Source organism: Mauremys reevesii, linkage group 2 (genome assembly GCF_016161935.1).
Source record: "Mauremys reevesii isolate NIE-2019 linkage group 2, ASM1616193v1, whole genome shotgun sequence".
Lineage (NCBI taxonomy): Eukaryota > Metazoa > Chordata > Testudines > Geoemydidae > Mauremys > Mauremys reevesii.
The window spans coordinates 45392930-45414984 of record NC_052624.1 but is presented as its reverse complement, the minus strand read 5'-3'; the positions used below and the strand labels follow the sequence as shown (position 1 = coordinate 45414984).

At 39.5% G+C, this 22055-nt stretch overlaps 1 protein-coding gene across 10 annotated transcripts in view; it reads right to left on the bottom strand.

Annotated features, from left to right (window-relative positions):
- Positions 1-22055, bottom strand: part of ANKIB1 (ankyrin repeat and IBR domain containing 1) — a 160612-nt gene that overhangs the window by 4268 nt on the left and 134289 nt on the right. For 9 of the 10 annotated variants that reach the window (XM_039527120.1, XM_039527123.1, XM_039527118.1 and 6 more), the window contains 8 exons: positions 20041-20171; positions 14351-14485; positions 12770-12856; positions 12607-12673; positions 11283-11428; positions 8888-9066; positions 7159-7210; positions 2558-2669 (listed from right to left, as the gene is read on the bottom strand). In XM_039527120.1, coding sequence (XP_039383054.1) covers positions 2558-2669; positions 7159-7210; positions 8888-9066; positions 11283-11428; positions 12607-12673; positions 12770-12856; positions 14351-14485; positions 20041-20171 — 909 coding nt within the window. The remainder of the gene's footprint in view (positions 1-2557; positions 2670-7158; positions 7211-8887; positions 9067-11282; positions 11429-12606; positions 12674-12769; positions 12857-14350; positions 14486-20040; positions 20172-22055) is intronic. The other variant, XM_039527121.1, reaches the window with a different exon arrangement.

The following is a 22055-nucleotide window of genomic DNA, read 5'->3' as shown; positions in this document are numbered from 1 at the left end:
TGCAGGTGGCCCCTAGTAGGTTGTAGCAATTGAGTGTAATTTAGAGCAGCCATGAAGATGTTCTAATTTAAGACAGGGGCAAAAATATGCGGGTCACAGATATTCATGTGCAAACCATAGCTCAGCTGCAAACTGAGAATCTTGCTCACATTTCTTTTTCCTTTGATGTGTCAGCATTTCTAAGAGTAATGTTGCTATTGCTTCCACTGTGAATCCAAGTGACATTCCTGGTCTTGAAAAAAATTTCTAATAATGAAATCAGTGGTGTCAGAAAAAACTCATTCTGTAGTAAAGGGAAATACCAGTCTTTTGAATAATGCTACACTAACTCCTCACTTAAAGTCATCCCGGATAAGATTGTTTCATTGTTATGTTGCTGATCAATTAGGGAACATGCTCGTTTAAAGTTGTGCAATGCTCCCTTCTAATGTTGTTTGGCAGCCACCTGCTTTGTCCACTGCTTGCAGGAAGAGCAGCCCGTTGCAGCTAGCTGGTGGGGGCTTGTAACCAGGGTGGACGGGCAGCCCCCCATCAGGCTATCAATCAGCAGTTCAGCTGTCCCTCCCCCCACTGCAATGTGCTGCTCCTGCCCTCTGCCTTGGAGCTGCCCCCAGAGACTCCGGCTTGCTGTGCGGGGGAGAAGGGAGGTGGCTAATGTCAGGGTGTTCCCCTTCCCCCTGCACCCCGCTTACTCCTTCTCCATATAGAGCAGGGAGGGGACACGGAGGGAGAGAGACAGAGAGCGCTTGGGGCAGCAGCTGCTGTTGCAACTTCCTGATCCACTTAAAAAGCCAGTGCACTTAAGAGTGGGTCAGCTTACTTAAAGGCAACAAAGAATCCTGTGGCACCTTATAGACTAACAGACGTTTTGCAGCATGAGCTTTCGTGGGTGAATACCCACTTCTTCGGATGCAAGTGGTGGAAATTTCCAGGGGCAGGTTTATATATGCAAGCAAGAAGCAAGCTAGAGATAATGAGGTTAGTTCAATCAGGGAGGATGAGGCCCTGTTCTAGCAGTTGAGGTGTGAAAACCAAGGGAGGAGAAACTGGTTCTGTAATTGGCAAGCCATTCACAGTCTTTGTTTAATCCTGAGCTGATGGTGTCAAATTTGCAGATGAACTGGAGCTCAGCAGTTTCTCTTTGAAGTCTGGTCCTGAAGTTTTTTTGCTGCAGGATGGCCACCTTAAGATCTGCTATTGTGTGGCCAGGGAGGTTGAAGTGTTCTCCTACAGGTTTTTGTATATTGCCATTCCTAATATCTGATTTGTGTCCATTTATCCTTTTCCTTAGAGACTGTCCAGTTTGGCCGATGTACATAGCAGAGGGGCATTGCTGGCATATGATGGCATATATTACATTGGTGGACGTGCAGGTGAATGAACCGGTGATGGTGTGGCTGATCTGGTTAGGTCCTGTGATGGTGTTGCTGGTGTAGATATGTGGGCAGAGTTGGCATCGAGGTTTGTTGCATGGGTTGGTTCCTGAGCTTACTTAAAGGGGCAGTGTGCATCTCTCTCTCTCTCCCACACACAAGGTGTGTGTCTGTCTCTGTCTGCTATGCTGTCTCCCCTCCCTCGTGTTCATGCTGCCTTGTGTGAGAGGCTATATTAACAACGTGTTAACCCTTGAGGGCTCAGCCCAGTGCTAGTTCATCATTTAGCAACAAGGCATTCCCTGGGAAATATCCCTCCCTCTTCCACCCTATAACTTCACCACCTCAGCCAAGCTTCACAATCATCACAGCTGTTTGTTTAAAACATATACTGTGTGTATATCTATATAATATATAGTTTTTTGGTGGAAAAAAATTTCCCTGGAACCTAACCCCCCCATTTACATTAATTCTTATGGGGAAATTGGATTCGCTTAACATCGTTTCGCTTAAAGTTGCATTTTTCAGGAACATAACTACCACATTAAGCGAGGAGTTACTGTAATAGAATTTACCATTTTCACTTGAAAATTTAGAATGAAATAAAAGTGAGATCCCAACAGGTTGTCCCTTATCACAACTAACTTGATGGCATAAAAAACAAATTACCTTGTAAAAAGCCAAAATGGATGGCAATTTTGCATCTGTTATTTTAAACTGCAGTCTTGGAATTATTTTAATCCACACTTTTATCTCTCCGTGTTTCTCCTGGATATCTCATTGGACAAAAAACAGTGAATTTATATTATGTTGGGACAGGTGGATACAGGGGTTTTAGAACCTTTCTGTGTCTCTCTGGCCCTTTTATCGGGCATAAAGGAGCTTGGTATGGGGATGAGTCTCTCACCTGATGTATTTACTGCTGAAAATTTCTTCAGAGACAGAAAAATAAGTTTCCTCAAAGTAAGGGTGGATAGTCTAAGGCTGCAAAGATTCATGGATATGTTCAACTGTACAGGAGTAGTCACACTGAAGTCAACTCACGTGTAAAGTTAAGCAAGTGCAGCACTGAGACCACAATCTTCTTTTAATCGATCTATCTATAAACTAAGGATCACAGTGGACTCTACTAACAATTTGAGATACATTTATTTTTCCTTTTTTACTCCAAACAAAGAACATACCTAATGTGCTCTCACTAGGGTCTTCGGGGTCTGGAGTATTACTGAGCAGACTGTGCATGTCTCCACGTCGACGCTGTCTATGCCTCCTCCGATACTGAAATTCAGCATATTCCTGCATAAATCAAAGGTTACAAAATACAGGGGAACATGCAATAATATTTTACTGCCATAACCAACAGTACATTTTCTATTAAGAAAAATGTGTGATTTTATAGATTTATTATAAAATCACCTGTTCCCAGAAAAATAAATTGCAGATTGTCATGCAAGAAATTAAAGGGGGAAAAAAAAAGGACAGCAGGTAATCCTAAATGAACAAAATTATTAACTAGCAAAGAAGCCTATTAGTTGCAGATATCTGAATACTTGCAATCTCCATTTTAAAATAGTTCCAAGTACTGTTAATTTTGTTCACAAGTTTTAATACTAAATTTTAATTATTTTTAGAAATACAACTGATTAAATATGAGTCTTCTCTCCTTTTTTGTTTAACATTAGACATTAAGGAGCTACCTTCTAAGGTCCCTGATCCAGCAAAACACTTAAATTTGTGCCTGTTTTCCAGGAATAGTAAAGTTATGCATGTGCTTAAAGTGCTTTACTGACTTGGGGCCTATATTTGCAGGGCTAAAACAGATCTGTGGTACAAAGTGGCTGGTCTGTGCCCCTCTGGTGCCCCTAGCCTCTGTTTGCCAGAAGTTGGGAATGAGCATCAGGGAATGGATCACACCCTCTAGGGCACCTGGTATTGGCCACTGTCGGAAGACAGAATATTGGGCTAGATGGACCTTTGGTCTGACCCAGTATGGTCGTTCTTATGTTCTAAATGGGGTGCATTTTATCCACTGCACAGTGATAAAAAGATGCAGGCCATCGTACCTACTTATTTAACAGTTTTTGACAAGCCAGGTTGGGTGTGGCCATCAGAATAGGGACTGCAAATGTTTCTTAATGTGATTTATTTATTTACAAAATGTACACAAATTTTGTTTTACTTGAACAGAGGTGGCAAAAAACTGCACTTAGGTGTTAACTCCCTTTATCAGAAACTGCAGGTAAGGCATCACAGTCCTGCCCCAAAAAGCAGCTGTCTCCAGCTTCTGTCTCTCTCTAGGATTCACACCAATCTCAAACAAATCTAACTAGTTAAACACACACTATACATATTTCCTCCCGCAGCCCTTGCACTTTACACCTGAGAAACGCCTATTCCAAAGCTTCTCTTGTACTGTGTGGCTTGGAAAAGGTAGCCTAATCATTAAGCCTCCCTTTGTACAACTGCTCTGCAACATAAAAGAAACTTAGAACCAACAGCCCAGACAGTTATGCATGGCCTCTTCTATGGAGAGTTTCATCCCGTGTGCTTACACATTAACAAATGCAAGCCATAAGCACTTTCACCACAGTAAGATCAATACTGGTAGACTCTTGCTCCTGTGTGAAGTTGCACTGATTCAAGTGCAGGATCAGGACCTTAATTACCAAATCTTGACGCCTAACAATTGACTTAGTATTCTTTACACCATATACACCTATTCCTCAGGTAAAGAGTTCCATATTTATTTATAAATACACACACATATAATGGAGAGTGTGAATGATCAGAAATGACTCCATAAAGTATTAAGATTTGAAAGTCATTGCAGATATTACATGAAAAATAATTTTCTGTACGGTTGCAATAAGGTCACAGATTTTACTCATGGCCTTTTTAATGATAATTGTTGTTTCTTTAATATATTTGTGCAGACATATCTCCACTCATACAGATGTAATTTTGTTTCTGATTACTTAGAAAGATTTTATATATTTTAGTACTACAGATTTTAATTTTATTGCACTGAAAAGTAGAATTTTCATATACTGGCCTAAATAGTACTTTTTACTGAAAAGATTCAAATTTTCTCTATTGTGGGTAGATTTTATGGTAACAAGATCTGGTATACACAAATATTTTACTTTGCTAGCAGTAAAAATACATAATTATGCTAAAAAGGTTTGTCTAGTGAATTTAATGGAAAACATACAAACAGGACTCAATTATTTTAGCTACAAAATTCCTTTAGCACAGGTGGTTGCAAGTATCTTTGGCAGCTAAGGTACAAAGGATACAATTTAAATCAGACAGTGCCATATTTGGATAAATTATAACTGCTAATCAACAGCCATCTAAACATGACTGCCATGTTACTTATTGTTTAACAGAGGCTTTCCCTTTTCTAATCTGCCTTTTTTCCTACCCTGTTCCTCCTGGGCTGTTGTAACATCACATATAGCATTCAGTTTCACAAAACACTGAATTATTTAGGAACAAAGGAAGAACTGAAGGAACTGGACAGGAGAAACAAAACTGATTACCCTATAAGAAGCAAGCTGTTTTTTCTAATAGCATATTACTAACCAGCAACAATAGGAAAGGAAATATATAGAAAATGGAGTTTTATAAGACATGGTATTTTTCCAGTGTGTCTGAGAGTGACTGTCTCTTAAAAAAAAAATGCAGAAGTGAGATTTCTCCTTTAACCTCATGCTTTGATTTAAAACCCCCGAAATATTTAATTCAAGTTAAGGAGAGAAAGGAAAACTTGAAAGGAAAATGCACATATTATATGCAGTGCAGTTGTTTGACAATCACATAAATGTTCTTCCACCATGTATAAATGGTGAAATATTGCTTTAAAAAATGGTATTTTGCTTTTTCTAATCCTGTCAGCAGTAGTCCATCCTGCAGAATAAATTGTATTATTTATGACGCGACTAACATAATATTGTATGTAGGGCTGTCAATTAATCGCAGTTAACTCGTGCAATTAACTCAAAAAAATTAATCATGATTAATTACACTTTTAAATCACATTGTTAAACAATAGAATACCAATCAAAATTTATTAAGTATTTTGGATGTTTTTCTACATTTTTAAATATATTGATTTCAATTACAACGCAGAACACAAAGTGTGCAGTGCTCACTTTATATTATTTTTATGACAAATATTTGCACTGTAAAAATGATAAAACAAAGAAATACTGTTTTTCAGTTCACCTCATACAAGTACCATAATGCAATATCTTTATCATGAAAGTGCAACTTACAAATGTAGATTTTGTTGTTGTTACATAACTGCACTCAAAAAAAACAAAACAATGTAAAACTTTAGAGCCTACAAAATCCACTCAGTCCTACTTCTTGTTCAGCCAATCGCTAAGACAAACAAGTTTGTTTACATTTACAGGAAACAATGCTGCCTGTTTCTTATTTACAATGTCACCTGAAAGTGAGAACAGCATTTACATGGCACTTTTGTAGCCGGCATTGCAAGGAATTTACATGCCAGATAAGCTAACATTCATATGCCCCTTCATGCTTCAGCCACCATTCCAAAGGACATGCTTCCATGCTGATATTGCTGACTCAGATGATTACAATGAATATACACCGCTCTGCACTGCTTTGGATTGTTATTGAGCAGAACCCATCATCGGCATGGACGCATGTCCTCTGGAAGGGTAGTTGAAGCATGTAGGGGCATAGGAATCTTTAGAGCATCTGGCACGTAAATATCTTGCAATGCCAGCTACAACTGTGCCATGCAAACACCTATTGTCACTTTCAGGTAATATTGTAAACAAGAAGCAGGCAGCATTATCTCCTGCAAATGTAAACAAACTTGTTTGTCTGAGCCATTGGCTGAACAAGACGTAGGACGGAGTGGACATGCAGGCTCTAAAATTTTACATTGTTTTATTTTTGAGTGCAGTTATTTTCTGTACCTAATTCTACATTTGTAAGTTCAACTTTCATGATAAAGAGATTGTACTATGTTATTTGTATTAGGTGAATTGAAAAAACTATTTATTTTGTTTTTTACCGTGCAAATATTTGCAATAAAAATAATAATATAAAGTGAGCACTGTACACTTTGTATTCTGTGTGGTAACTGAAAGTGTAGAAAACATCCAAAAATATTTAAATAAATTGTATTCTTTAACAGTGTGATTAATCACAATACGTTTTTTTAATTGCTTGACAGACTAATTGTATCAGAAATTATCTAGTTTCCTTGCTCTTTAATACTACTTTTACATTCAGAATAATATTTGTTTAAAATTTAAACAGAAAATTTAATTTTAAATCTTTTTTTGTTGAATTTTTAATACAGTAAAGAATGGAAGATAGCATGCCATTTCATTTAGGTTCTCTGTCAAATCCTGTTGGACTGGTATTGCATTCAAAAGTATATTTTTAATTATACAGATTTTTGAATATTTATTATAAAAATATTGCCACTAATGCAGGCATGTTTTATTCATAGATTTTTGCCTTGCTCTGAGATTGGAAAAAATACAATGCAAAGAGTTGGTCTGATGCCATCCTTAAGAACTGTCTTTTCGTAAGACTCATTGTTTAAGTACTGCCCAATTACCCATGCATATATTTCCTTCTATTTTGAAGCAAAGAAAATGGAAAGCTTAAACCCAACCTTGCAAGCCTTAAAACAATTTGAAACAAAATCTGGAATCTTTCCATGCAAAACAGAATTACACCCTAATTCCTATAATATGCATAGCAACATTAAAAAAATAAAAAAAAAATAGTTTACCTCAGGGGATGCAAATCCTAAATATTCCCAATCCCATGTTCCACCAGCAAAGCTACAAATTAAATCAGATACATCATGTAACTTAGTAGCAGAATAAAGTACAAACAATGGCTTCCCCAGTCTACAATTGTAAACCATCTTTGAGGTGAACTCTTCATCTGGTTAACAACATACATTTATAAAAATGTTTCAGAAGACTGGATAATTAAATTATTTAAAATTCTGGATTTTGAAAATTATTCTCAGCAATTATTTAAATAGTGTTTGGTGAGTGCCAAGTATGTAAGTGGCTATTTTGAAGTACAGGGCGTGAAATGAGGTCACAAATACTCAGCTAGCTATTAACACATCACAAAACTGTGAGTGCATTATACTATAAAAATTCATATTTAGTACACTGACTAAACTGAGCTAGAATCATTACACCCAAATTATGCTTCACTGTCACAATGGCTTGGAGGGTAGAACAACTGAGTGGGTGAGTATATGTTATAATTATACTTATTAACTATTATTGTAATTTACAACTTGGCATATCTTAATGTAATTTAAAAAAACAGAAAAATCTACAAGAGAATGATTTTTAGGTTTACATCCTTTCACTAGAAGAAAAGAGAAATGTGGGGATAAAATAGTATACACACACCAAACCTACCAGTAACTTCTAACAATTAAAATGTAATCTAAACAAAACACTGAGCAGCAAAAATATTGCTTCTCTGAATCAGTTTGATCAATCATATTACTCTACTAAGCTCCTTATTCTGTTAACAAGCTGTCTTCAGTTTAACACCTTTCACTTGTCAGCTGACTGGACAGCAATGTGTATATAGCAAATTGAGTTGACATCCACGAGGTGCCGTAAGAATGAAATGAAAACGCCAGTCTAATCAAAAATATAGGACTGAATGAGATTATTTGGCTTTCTAGCTAAAGGAGGAAATCAATGACTTCCCATACATCTAGTCAGCCTCTGCAGCTTCCTAAACTCCAGGGGAGGATTCCTACCACAGTATGGGCTCTATCTCCTGTGCTGATATTGCAACTGCACCTGTGTGGAAAGAGTTGGCCAAAAAAAACCCCAAACTGGTGAAAATCCTGCCTGGTTTTGGGTTTCATTACAAATTTTAAAGTCAGCCAAGATTCCTCATTTTCAGTTCCAAAATGAAAATGAGAGACATGTGGCAGTTTGATGGAGTTTCACAATCTGAAGTTAAAAGTGAAAGGATATAATTTCACATAGAAAATCAGGGTTGGAAGGGACCTCAGGGGGTCATCTAGTCCAACCCTCTGCTCAAAGCAGGACCAATCCCCAGACAGATTTTTGTCCCAGATCCCTAAATGGCCCCCTCAGGGATTGAACTCACAACCCTGGGTTTAGCAGGCCAATGCTCAAACCTTCCCCATTTAACTAGGCAAAGCGAATCAATGGGCATTGTCTACCTACATCAAAATCCTCACTTGCTCGTGGCAACTTCACGCGAACCCGCCCGAGGACTGCCGCTGGGACCCACGCCTGAGTCACACGAACGGCAGCAGCTCCCCCCCGTGAATCAAATGAAGGAAGGGTTGGTTGAGCCAGTGACCTACAACTACAAAATTCTGTCAGCTCTATTTTGCCTTGATGTGTATGTCAAAGCAAGCACTAGTTTGAGGGGTGGGTTCACAGAGCTTGGTAGCTATAACCTGAACTTTTCTGGTTTGCACTCTCTTTTTATGCCTAAATTACCTGCGTCTTGGAGCTTCTGGTGAGTCTGCAGGGGCAACTCCACGGGCCACAGAGGCCAAAAACTCTTGCCTCTTCTGCTGCACAAGACATGCTGCACGGATTATTTTGTGACGAGGAGTACGAAGATAAGGCCTATTTACTTTCTGAGCAAGGTCTTCCGTGACCATTTCTAAGTCTGTCTGCAACAGAAAATAAACAAAGTGTACCGTGTAATGTTACAACAAAATAAAACCGTTAAATGAACAACTGGCATGACTGCACTGTAAACATCCTATACAATAACTCCTCACTTAACATTGTAGTTATGTTCCTGAAAAATGCTACTTTAAGCGAAACAATGTTAAGTGAATCCAAGGGGTGGGGGGTTAGGTTCCAGGAAAAAAATTTTCTCCAGACAAAAGACCACACACACACACAGTTTTAAACAATTTAATACTGTACACAGCAATGATGACTGTGAAGCTTGGTTGAGGTGGTGAAGTCGGAGGGTGGAATATTTCCCAGGGAATGCCTTACTGCTAAATGATGAACTAGCACTCGTCTGAGCCCTCAAGGGTTAACCCATTGTTGTTAATGTAGCCTCACACTATACAAGGCAGCACAAATGGAGGAAGGGGAGACAGCATGGCAGAGAGAGACAGAGAGAGACACGATGTGTGTGAGAGAGAGACAGAGACACGTGCATTGCCCCTTTAAGTACACTAACCTTATTCTAAGTACACTGCCTTTTTAAGTAGATCAGCAAGTTGAGACAGCAGCTGCTGCCAGCAAGCTCCCTCCGTCTTAAGCCCTGTCCCCTGCTCTGTTCAGTGGAGATAGGGTAAAGGAGTGGGGGGGCAGAGGAGGGAGGCAACCTGACATTAGCATCCTCCCACCCCTCCCACACAGCAAGCAGGGGGTTCCTGGGAGCAGCTCCCAGGCAGAGGGCAGGAGCAGCACACGGCAGTGGGGGGAGGGACAGCTGAACTGCTGGCAATGGATAGCCTGCTGGGTGGCTGCCGCACAGGGAACTTATGTGAGCAGGGAGCTGATGGTCCACCCTGGTTCCAAGCCCCCACCAGCTAGCTCCAACAGGATGCTTTTTTCTGCAAGCAGTGGACAAACCAGGTGGCTGCCAAACAACATTATAAGGGAGCATTGCACAACTTTAAACGAGCATGTTCTCTATTTGATTAGCAACGTAACAATGAAACAACATTAACCGGGATGACATTAAGTGAGGAGTTACTGTACTGAATAATTCAATTTCTCAAAAGATACCATCCTGGGTGTTAGCTCCTTAACAAGAAACTGATGGAACTCCCTCAGCCCTCAAAGAATTTTTACCACTGAGGGCAGAGGTGTGCTAAGACAATGCCTATCATGCTGACCAATACTGTCTCATTGTTTCCTTGTACTCCCCATGTGTCTTTATCCATCCCGACTTATTCTTAAATTGTAAGTTCTTTGGAGCAGGTTCTGTGTTTGTACAGTGTCTAGCATAATGGGTCCTGATCCTTAACTAGGGCTCTTAAGTGCTATGGAAATGCATATAAATAAATGAAGTTGTGAGGTATAGCGAGTCAAGCCTTCTAGTGCCATTGCATGCCATCCCCTGCTGGGTGTAATCAACACTGCCCTCTGATTCCAGTCAGTTCCTCCTTGATGGCCATCAACAAAGGGGCTGTCTGTTGAGAAAATCATCATTCTGACATAATTTTCATTCACCACATAATTCCCAAACTCTGTGGGGAGATATCTTAGTTAATGTTTATGCCTTGATTCTTTTTTCTTTGGGGCATATTTTTGGTCATGGTTCATCATTTTGTATTGGCTTATCCTAGGGAGCTTCACTTCCTGTGCAAACGAAGGGACTGACTAGATCATTTAGAGGGCATTATCTACACACGGTAGAAAAAAGGAGAGTTGATGGTCAGTACAGGGTTTGGGCTTGCACTATACCCAAAGCCAGTGCCCTTAGAATCAAAATTATTTAAGAACTGAGGGAGATCTGCTGGTCTCAGCCTAATCCAGGAATGAGAATCCTGTTCATATATTTTCAGAAAAGCAGAATTACAAGTGTATTTTTTTTCATTAAGAATCTGTCTTTAAAGCTGAAATAAAATATATTGCATTATAGACTAAACAATCCTGCAAAAAGTATTCTTCACTCCCGTCCCCCTAATTTGGTTGTAGCCTTAAAACCTTTAAAGACAGAATTCAAAATCATATAGATCCAACGATGAGTTTAATGCTACAGCAAAATAAACAGTTCATTATACATCGTTCTTTCCACGTCTTTGTCATTTTGAACTAAGTTTAAGAATTTTATATAGTCAGAAAACATGCAATATGGATAACTAGTATTACAAGAAAAATTAGTTAGGTCACAAAAAGCAAAACATACTTATTTTACCTGCATAAGTTCAAATATTTCTTTCTTTGTGCTTTTAGGTTCCAAAAAGAATCCATATGGATAAGAACACTTGAGAATGCGGCGAGTTTTTAAGAGCTCTTGTACTGCGTCTTCAATGAAAGTGGTATCAGGACAGCCTCCTTCAGCTGTACAGTAACACAAGCATTGTAAAAACATTTTCCTGCTGACCTTAGTATTTTTATTATGAGAGTTTCCCCCAAAAAGAAGTACAAGCGTGTGTTAATGTAAGATCAGAAATATTTTCCAAATAAAATCCACCCATACTGTAAGTGTGGTTATGGTAAAAAAAAGTAACTATGTATCACTAGCTTCTCTCTGACTCAAGTGATCTATTCCTTCTGTGTATTTAGAGTCTCATATGCTTATTCTACTTCCTAATAGAAGCTTTTACTACTTTTTATTCACACTAACATTTCATAATGAGAAAGTTACACCATGTAATGGGCCCTATCCATAAAAGGCCTATCCAGAAGGACAGATAAGATTGCTCACTTGGGCCAGCTGGGTAAAACTGCCAGCAGTGACGACCTGACCAGGTCTGAATTTCCACTCTTGCAGGTGGTGACACAGCAGGTCATCTTCATACAGTTTCAATACAAACTTACGCCCATGATCCTGCAAAGAGCTCCTCGTGCGCAACCCCTGCATACACAGAGAGCTCACTGGAGGATCAAGACTTTATTTCTTTATTATGGGTACACTTCCCTACAAAGTAAGAAAATAAACTGATTCAGAACAGATCACATGTAACAAGTTGTGTACTGTGCTGTGCACTGGTTGAATCAAATAATCCTTCCTCACCCTAAAGGTAACTGCATTTCAGAAGCAAGTGATTCTTCCTATATAGCATACAGGCTGTAGTTCCTAATGCACCTTGGGATCCTTCAGAGTATAAGTCACTACATAAATGTAAGATACCATTAAGAGTCTGAAATTCATACTTCACTGTTTCCTCAAGCAATTTTCATTAACATTATTTAAAATATGTGGGAGAAAGGACAAAACAAATACATGGAATCAGGTGTGGGGGGCCGTTACACATAAATACTGAAAAAGAATTGTAATCTCCTTAACAACAAAGGACTCAAACTCAAGTTAACATCAGATGAACTGAGGACTGACAAAGGCTGAAAATTCAAAGCCTGAAATGTACAGAAGTAGCAGTCTGAAACATCTCATTTCTTATAGGCATCAATATAAGTAAAGAAAAAATCTGAAGAACAAAATTGTTCTTTTAGTGTAAAGAGATATTTGACTTCAGACCACCATTATAAATCAGTAAATACTAACAAACACTACTTACTTCCACTGAGAGCTCTACTCAACTGCTCCATCTTCTCTTTGGCAGTTTTTAGAAGGCGCTGTTCTAACTAAAAAAAGGGACATACATAAAATTAAACAAATTCATCTAATTTCCGGACTGATGAAGTGGGGAAAATATTTACTAGAAACTGTTTGGATCATACCTGATAGCTGAGCTCATGGTTCTTAAACCTCGTGTAATAATGCATAAACCTATCAAGCTCTTGAAATCGTCTATGTTTCTTTTCAGCCTAGAAAATAAGAAATCAAACATGAGTCATCCATTTAGACTTGTATTATTTTACAATCATCAGCGAATACAAAAGTATAGTCACCTCTTCAGCAGGGGACATTATACACAAATACCATGGTAATGGGTACTGTTTAAGACGTACTTCTGGAGTAATTCTGTGCCAAAAAATTAAAAATTCTGCACAGAGTATTTTAAAATTCTGCCAATTTTATTTGTCAAAATAACACTACATAATCACACCAGTTTCGGTTATTTTGGTAATTTATTTCAAAATACCTGTCAGCAAGCTTGTCTGTAACAATGCAGACATACAGACAACAAATTCTCCCAGGAGTACAGAGTTAAAGAAACCCCTACGACAACCCAGTTCCTGTTTCACGCCCTCCTCCCTCCCCCCCAAACCCAGCCATGGGGCCAGACCCCAGCCAATACACCTGAAGCCTAGCAACAGGGGCCCACAGCTCAGACACCTGCCCCCCAAGAGCCAAGCTGCAGGGGCCCCTTAGCCTAGACACCCGCCCCCTCCGGCCCCAGAGCCCAGCCGCAGGGCCCTCCCAGCCCAGACACCAGCCTCCCTCCATCCCCAAACCCCAGCTACAGAGTTCCCCCAGCCCAGACCCCATCCCCCTGCCCCCAGAGTCCAGCCTTGCCCCCCACCCCGAAACCGCCTTCCTTCCCAGAGCCCAGGGATCCAGAGGGAAAAACAGCCTGATGCTTGGTCCCAGGCTTGTGTGGAGTTTCCTGCATGTCGCTGTCTCCTTCCCTTAGAGTGTGTAGGGAACTGCAGCTGCCGGGAAATGCTCCAGTTCCTTCCCCCTTCCCCAAGCAGTGACTTCTATGTGCAAACTGGACTCTGCTGGGTCCAGTGGCCCCTAGTGGTGACCAGCAGCACTGCAGCCCATTTCTGTGGGGGAAAGGAAATTCTGCATGCACATTAATTTTTGCAAAATTCTGGATTATGCAGTGGTGCAGAATTCCCCTAGGAGTAGTCTAAGGCAGACAGAAAGGTAATGTTTTGATATCAGAAGTCTGACAGATACAGCCATCAGGACTGAGGAATTGAGATTTTGTGCCTATAGAGCAACCTTTAAACAGAGGACCTCAAAGTATATTACAAACATCAATTAAACCAAATGACACTTCTCTGAGGCACAGGGGGTAATTACAGGACTACTACACTGATTGCACAGAATGGTAATCATGGTAGAGAGAGATGAAGTGACTTTCCCAACATCACATGGTGGGTTAGTAGCAGAACCGAGAACCCAGTTGTCTTTGTTCCCAGTATAACAAAAGCCTGACAGTATTTTCCTCCTATTACCTCAATATGATATTTAGAGTTATAATTCACTTTTGTTCCATTGAGGACCTTGGATGGGGAAAATTAAACTCTTAATACATTCTTCTCAGGGACACCAATTCAGAATCTTAGGCAAGACAGAAAATTGCAGCCTAAGTATTTTATTGGAGCCAATACAGTTTAATCTCCTACCTCCACTGTCATTTCCTTGGACTGTTCCTCTACATGCTGAATAATTTCATAGCGCGTGCACCTGTAATAGCCTCCAGTAGAAGAGCTGTGCTTCTTCCATTCTTCTAGGCAAATCCAGCAAAAGTCATATTTGCACTTCAGAAGAAGAAGAAAACAAAACTAATATCTGCATCCAACCGTTGTTACAGATTTCCAGTACTGCATCACTATTCCACCACAACCAACTGAAGCAACAGAATTCACAGGAATAGCACATTCCCACATATGTTTATATGTCAAAAGAAAATGCCCAAGGACCCTCCTAGCAGATGTATTCTAAGCTGCTGTATATGTTGTAATAGGTTTATGGTGCCATATAAAGGTACAGTTTGATGCTTAGACATAGGGCAGGAGTGCTTTGCATGCTATAAATTAAGTCTGGGCTGGGTGCACAGAATGAGATGTTGAGTAGAGCTGGATTGGACTATATCAACATAATGTTTCTGTTGAAAAATATCAGTGTCAAAAACTGAAACTGTGAGGCAGAGTCAGTTTGATTTTTTTTTTTAACTCAAAGGTTTTGGAAAAAGTTTTGAACTTGTCAAAGATAATAAGCTAATCATAGAAAAGGCTGCAGAATGGAGGGAGAGGTTTGGCTAAAGGCTCTCCTTGCTCTGCATCCCGATCAGTAGCTCCTTGCTGCCACAGCAGCTTTGTGGGAGGGGCTGGGTAGCTGTCTCATGGTCAACACTCAGGGCTGTGAGCATAGGCTCCAGCAGCTGGAGAAGGGGCGCTTCCCCGGCCCTTTGATATTCTACTTTAACCTACACTCCTGCCACATGTGGGTGTATGAAGGAAGGAGCCATCATTCTTGGGGCTACTACCTGTCCCAAGGGCGATTTTGTAGCTGAGGTGCTGCTGCTTCTTGGGAGCTTTTCTGCTTGAGGAGGGAGGCCATAGAAAAATGTACCCTAGCCTTAGCACTTGAGAGGCGCCTGAGTCTCTGCTTAGCAGGCACAAATCTCCATCCAGGGGAGGTACAGGAGACACAATGTCTGGCCTTCTTAGCTTTCTCCACCAGGCTGAACTCCGCATGGGTGAGGCAGGGCATGAAGAGTCCCAGTGACTCTGAAGAGAAAGGGAATTCCCCTGTGCTGATAAAAGTAGACCAAGACAGCCAGTGACTTTAAGCCTGTTTTTCCTCCTCTTTTTCAAATTTGCTCTGCAGCAGGGAGGAGATGGTCTGCCTGCCTGAAGCGGAAGAGACAGATGAAAAACTGGTGGTTCCTCAGAGGTGGAGCCACACATCCCAGGCCTCTAATTGACAGGTCTGGTCTGTCTCCTGGGTTGCACAGAGCAGACACTCAATGTCTTTGATCTGTGAATCTCATTATGAATAAGAAAGATGATTGATTTTAAGGCCCAGATGCTCAGAAGTATTTAGGTGCTTAACTCCCATTGAAATCATGGAAGTCAGTCTAAGTCCTATGAAACTAAAGAAGGTATTTAAGTTGGTTACTTAAAAGAAGCCATTCAAGCAGTGGTCAAGACATGCAAATTAATAAGATTAACAATCTTCAATTCAAATTAAATTAAATCCCACAACTTCTTTCTATTTATCAATATTTGAGTATGTCTCCTTTCCAGGAATACATAGTCTAAACAATCTGGGGTTTAACACACAAAGTTGTTAATACTTAAATTATAATAGAATTTCAATATTGCATTAAAATTAGTACAAGAACAAGTTAAGCCCTTGGCAGTGCTTTGGCAAACTCCATCTCACCAGTGATGCTGAATTCTCGATGGTGTGATGACGTTACAGAAGCAGTGGTGGTTGGAAGGTTGCTTCCTCTTGATGCTGTGTTGTGGTTTTATTGTTCTTAGCTGTCTTTTTGCTTTTTGTTTGCTTGTAGAGATGAAATGAAGTGACTAAACTAAGATGAGTGCTGAGAGCTACAGTGTAACTGAGCAAGTGTGTGTAACAGTACATAAGGGTAAGGGTATAAGCATAAGAGTGTGTGTTTCAGTTCAGAGAAATGTCTACACGTCTTTTCCCATGGCCTCGCTGAAAGTGGAAGACAGACCTCTTTCAGGGGAATAGCTGGATTTAAATATCAGCTGCTGTCACCTTTCATTGGCTCAACATCTTTATTGGATTGTGCTGCTACCATCTTCAGCTCGTGAATATTCAATCTGCTATTGCATACGCAGCAGAGTTGTTATTCTTCAGCTTTATGGGTGTATTGATTTTTGATATTTAAAGTTTTAACTCTCTCTTTTAATCAATTTATTTTCTGAGCTATCCCTTTAGATCCATCAGTGTTTAATAGGAGCAGAAATTATGTTTCAAATGAATCTAAATACACCTTCACCCCAATATAACGTGACCCGATATAACACGAATGTGGATATAACGTGGTAAAGCAGTGCTCCGGGAGAGGAGTGGGGGGCAGGGCTGCGCACTCCGGCGGATCAAAGCAAGTTTGATATAACGCAGTTTCACCTATAACACGGTAAGATTTTTTGGCTCCCAAGGACAGCGTTATATCGGGGTAGAGGTGTACTCCTATTTCCTAAATAAAAGCTCTTGAAATAGTCAGGTCTTAAAATAGTCTTCAGGCCTTTCAGGTCTTAAAATAGCCTTTTTAAATGTAAACTTTGAGCTCTTAAAATAGTCTTTTTAAATATAAAAGATTCTTAAAGAGAATAATTAAATGTAAATGATCAAAGTATTGTCTTTTCTTTGTACCATCCTTGGAAAGATTCTTCTTGTTTTTCTGAGCTTGATAAGGAGCTGCTTACACATTGCCAGATAACTAACTGATTTCCCAATTAATATAAATACTTTCTATACTCAAATGGCTTCTTATATTAGTAACCAGTTATAGCATTAATGGCTTAGCTACATTTGTACATAAAATATCTTACTTTTCATATAATGGCATCAGGCAGTTATTATATGAAGGCCCGCATTTAGATATACAATATTTGCAAATATACATGTCAAAATAAGCTTATAGCATGTTAAGCATTTGAGGGACAACAAAGGTTTTCACCTTTGAGTAGAAACATGAGTTAGAAGTAACCAATATCTTCCATAAAACATTTCCCAACCATAAATGAGTCGTCTTGGTTGCTTGCCTTTTGAGCAAATGGTTCCTAGATTTACAACCTACTATTTGTTGTACATTCACAATTTGCAATTAAAGACACTTATCAAATACTCTATACAAGGTCAAAATCCCAATTACTAAAATTTATATACATCTTCCAAAGGATAACGTAAAAAGAAAATAGTACAGAATGTTAAAACAAAATAGAAGCTATAAAGCTGCATACAAGAGTCTGTGTGAACACAAATGAAGGTAATAAATATAGTTTAACAGGCAAGGAGGTGTCATCCTCTTTGACACTTTGTTCTCACTGTTTGACGGAATGCAGACATTTCCTACGAATTTCCTTAATTAGCTTGAGCATTTTATTATAAAATTAACCCAAAAACATAAGCATGTGAGTTATCATATTCTCCAAGCATCTTGTGTATGAAAATAAGTGTCCTAAAATTCAGTAACAGTGAAGCCAATTACACAATAACCTAAAATTATAATAAATTATAATTGTTTTATTAATAACCTTTTTTGCATCAATACTGAGGTCTCTCCCCTATTATGTCCTTTACAAATCTTATGCTTCCCCACCTATCTGATATTAAGAAAAATGCTAGAAGACCTGGAGGGATACAGCAGGAATAATCCTCAACTGATTTAGAGTAGATAAGGAATAAATGACAGCCAACAAAGAGACAGTTTGGTGAAAAACCAATGACTTCTCAAAAATCATGGTCCAAAACATTTAGGACCCAATTCTGCACTTTGGGCTGTGAAGACATAAAATGGAGTGTGGCAGCAGCAGGGAGCCAGTTGTGACTTTCTAATACTCAACTGCAACTACTCTTGCAGAAATTAGAGCAGCAGGGAAACTACTCTAACTTCCGCCAAAGGCCTAAAGTCCATGAGAGCATTTACACAAGTGGATGAACAAGTATAAGGGAGCTCCACTCCACCATGCAGCCCAGCCCTGGAATAACCCTTCCCCCTCCTCTTATATAAGGGAGAGGGGAGGCTAGCACAGGAAGTGGCAGAGTTGCCTCTGGCCATTTTAAAGCCACTTTGTGCTACTTACAAAGTGCAAAGCATTCTTAGCAGACTGGAGAATCTGGCCCCTAGTTAGTACCTCAAATGCTGGTAGAACTGAAGTAGTGACACTAACTTATGTTTAATGGTGAAAGCCAATCAAGCAAGAAAGAAAAAGATAGGAAGCTACTAGAATCAATTAAGGCAGGTAGGCTAATCAGGGCACCTGGTTAAAAAAAGAAAGAGCTCCCTTCAGTTAGGGAGAGGCATGTAAGGAGCTCAGAGCAAGAGGATGTGCTACTGGAGGACTGAGGAATACAAATGCAATCAGGAAGAAGGTCCTGCAGTGAGGACAAAGAAGGTGTTGGTGGGAGGTCATGGGGAAAGTGGCCCAGGGAGTTGTAGTTGTCACATAGCTGTTACAGGACATATTGTAGACAGCTGCGATCCACAGGGCCCTGGGCTGGAACCTGGAGTAGAGGGCGGGCCCAGGTTCCCTCCATTCCTCCAACTCCCTATTTGACACAAGAAGCGTTGACTTGGACTGAGAGTCATATCAGAGGGGAAGGTCTCTGGCCTGTCCCCTACCCACTAGGTGGGACAACAGAGACTGCGGGGATTGTTCTCCTCCCTTTCTGCCATGCTGGCCAGTGATGAGGTTAGCTGACTGAACGGCAGGTTTGAACCAGTGGCAAAACTGCGGGCTGCCATGAATCTTTGAGGCAAGCAAATCCACCAGAAAGCGCAGGACCCCCCAAGTTAGAGGAAGAATTCTGTCACACTATCCATTGACTAAAAAGCAAGTACTCTAACTTTCTGCTTTTAGTTCATTCGAAAAAAAGAGTTGTCTGAGATGTATTATAATGTTACATAAAGAGGTTTTGACATAGAAAATATTGCTATGCAAAACCTATTTATTTTTGTGAAGTACAGAAAATTAGATGCAAGTTTTCAGTCTATTGTTACCCCTGAAGTCTTTCTTGGAATTACTGCTCTCCTGGTTTCTCACTCCCATTGAATATCTATGTTTACATTTTTCCACCTTATTTTGACCTTTGTATTATTTCTGACCTTATTTTGATATTTTCAGCTCACCTTATTTCCCTTTGTATTATTTCTCTATCTTCATTAGTGTTCACAATGCCTCAAAATTTAGTATCTTCTGTGAATTAAATATGCTATTCACTCTCTCTTCTAGGTCATTAATGAAGAGTGGACAATGCAAAGATCTGTATAGTTTTCCTCTAAGCCTTTCCTCCTATTTTATTCTTTGTTTACTGCTCATTTCTCTTTGTTTATTGTCCTTCAACCCATGTAACCAGTGTTCACTGCCAAGCCAAAATGGATCTTGTAAGTAAGATTTAATGAAATTGCATATCAAATACTCTGTTTATATCTTAATACCGGTATATTAGAGCTTCTTTCTATCTGCCAATGTTGCAATTTGGTTTAGAAGTTCCACTAGATCCCATGCCTGTGATTTCAGAGGCTTTGTATGTTTGCATTTACAAAATAGGCATGTATATACAACTTGAGTTACACTTTCCACCATAAACAATATGAACTTCTTTATACCTTTGCACACTGCATGTGGTTGCAGCCCTCGTTCTTCTGAATTGGAGATTTGCAGTTGGCGCACGGTTTGGAATTAGTTAGTAACCACAGGCAGTTGGCAGCATCTTCATAAGCCTCACTAACTCCCACAACTTTGAGAAAAAAAAGTGGGGGGAAAAAAAGAAAAGAAAAGTTAAGATTATGTGCATATCTATTTTTGTAAAAAGTAGGTGAAGAAGTCTCCATGTTCCCCTAATTCTTGACAGTGCACATTAATTTCCTCATAAACCTACAGCATTTGTTACAAAGTAATGTAAGGCAAAAATTAAGATGCTTTGACAAATACGACATAAGTCAAAGGTCACATCCACACCTCAGCCAGCTAGGGAATGCATCTGTATATTTTATTATGCTTTACATTATAATTTATTAAATATACTATAAGATGTTAACACAGTCCAAGACCCATGCTAGGAATTTTAAAAAATAATTGTTGATACTTAAGTTTTATACTAGTTTCTATGGATCACTCCAAATAAGTGTGTGTCTTGTGTTATTTTACATTAATTAATAAATTATGGTACTATTATTTGTAATACCTACGAGCCATGGTCATGGATCAGGACCCCACTGTACTAGGCATTGTACAAACACAGAACAAAAGACAGTCCCTGCCCCAAAAATTTACAATCTAAAGACTTATTCACCCTTCCTCCTCTCTCTCTTTTTTTTTTTTAAAAAACACATAAGCATCAGCTGTTTCTATTTCTCTAAGATTTATGGAAATGACTTCTGGACATAGCATTAAGAGCCAAACCATGTACAATAGGTAATACAGATGCTGTCCCTGACTTATGCAAGCATTCCCTTCTGGAACGCCTTGTGTAAGTCGAATGTTGCGTAAATCGGGGACGTATACCCGAAAATTACGCACAAACCCTCCTCTCCCCCCCCCCCCAAAAGAACCCAACCAAAAAACAAAAAAAGAACCCACTTACGAAACTTTTTCCGTAAGTGCGGGTTTGCGTAACTCAGGTTTGCGTAACTTGGGGAGCGCCTGTACTTTAGAAAATAAATACTCAGCCCTTTGGGACTTTTCTGGAGATTACAAGATTTCCTACCAAGTTCTAGAATACAATTTTGGGAGGTGGGGGGAGGAAGTTTTTAATACGTTTTGGCCTCATCCACACTGCCTGACTGAACTGTGTGAAAGCAGTTTTCGCCAACAGCAGTTTTAAAGCATACTTAAAACCACTACAGGAAACACAATACAAATGTAAATTGGGCTAGTGGGAGATATTTATTAAATTTGACTTTCTATTGTAAAGTAAAAAGTATCAGGAAATACCTCATAATAGCATGAAGAGGGAATCTGAAATTTTCAAAGATACCAAGCAAATTCTATTTTAAAATGCTTAGTTAATAACAATGGTTTTATAATAATAATTAGGATTTACATACCACATTATATGTTCTAAATGCTGTAGACACACGAAGGGCCTAATTCTGATCTAATTTAACATTAGTGTAAAATAGGAGAGGCAACAGAGTTACATCAATAAGCCAGCAAGAAATCTGAATAAAGCTGTAAGCAATTAATCTAATTACACTGATAAAATAACCAATATTTGTAACATTACAAAGATAAAGATTACTGACCTGTAACCAGAGTTCTTCAAGTGGCCTCTGCACATTCACATTCTTAGAATGTACTCATGGCATAGCTAGAAATGGAACCTTCTAGCAGTACTGCACATTGGAATGCTTCTTCCTTGGATTATAATTCCAATTCAGGCATTGGAGGAGGTGCACAGATGCACAACCCATTTATGGCTTTGGTCTCCGAATGTACAGAGCCACAAGGGGAAGAGAAAGGGGAAGAAGGTGCAAGAGCACTCCAACAGGCACTGCTACCAGAAGCTTCCTCTGGTCCTGATGGTACAATGGGCACACCCCAGAGTGGGAATGTGCAGAGGGCCACTTGAAGAACTTACCTTTACAACAATTATGAAAGTCTTGGATTTCCAATTCATTCC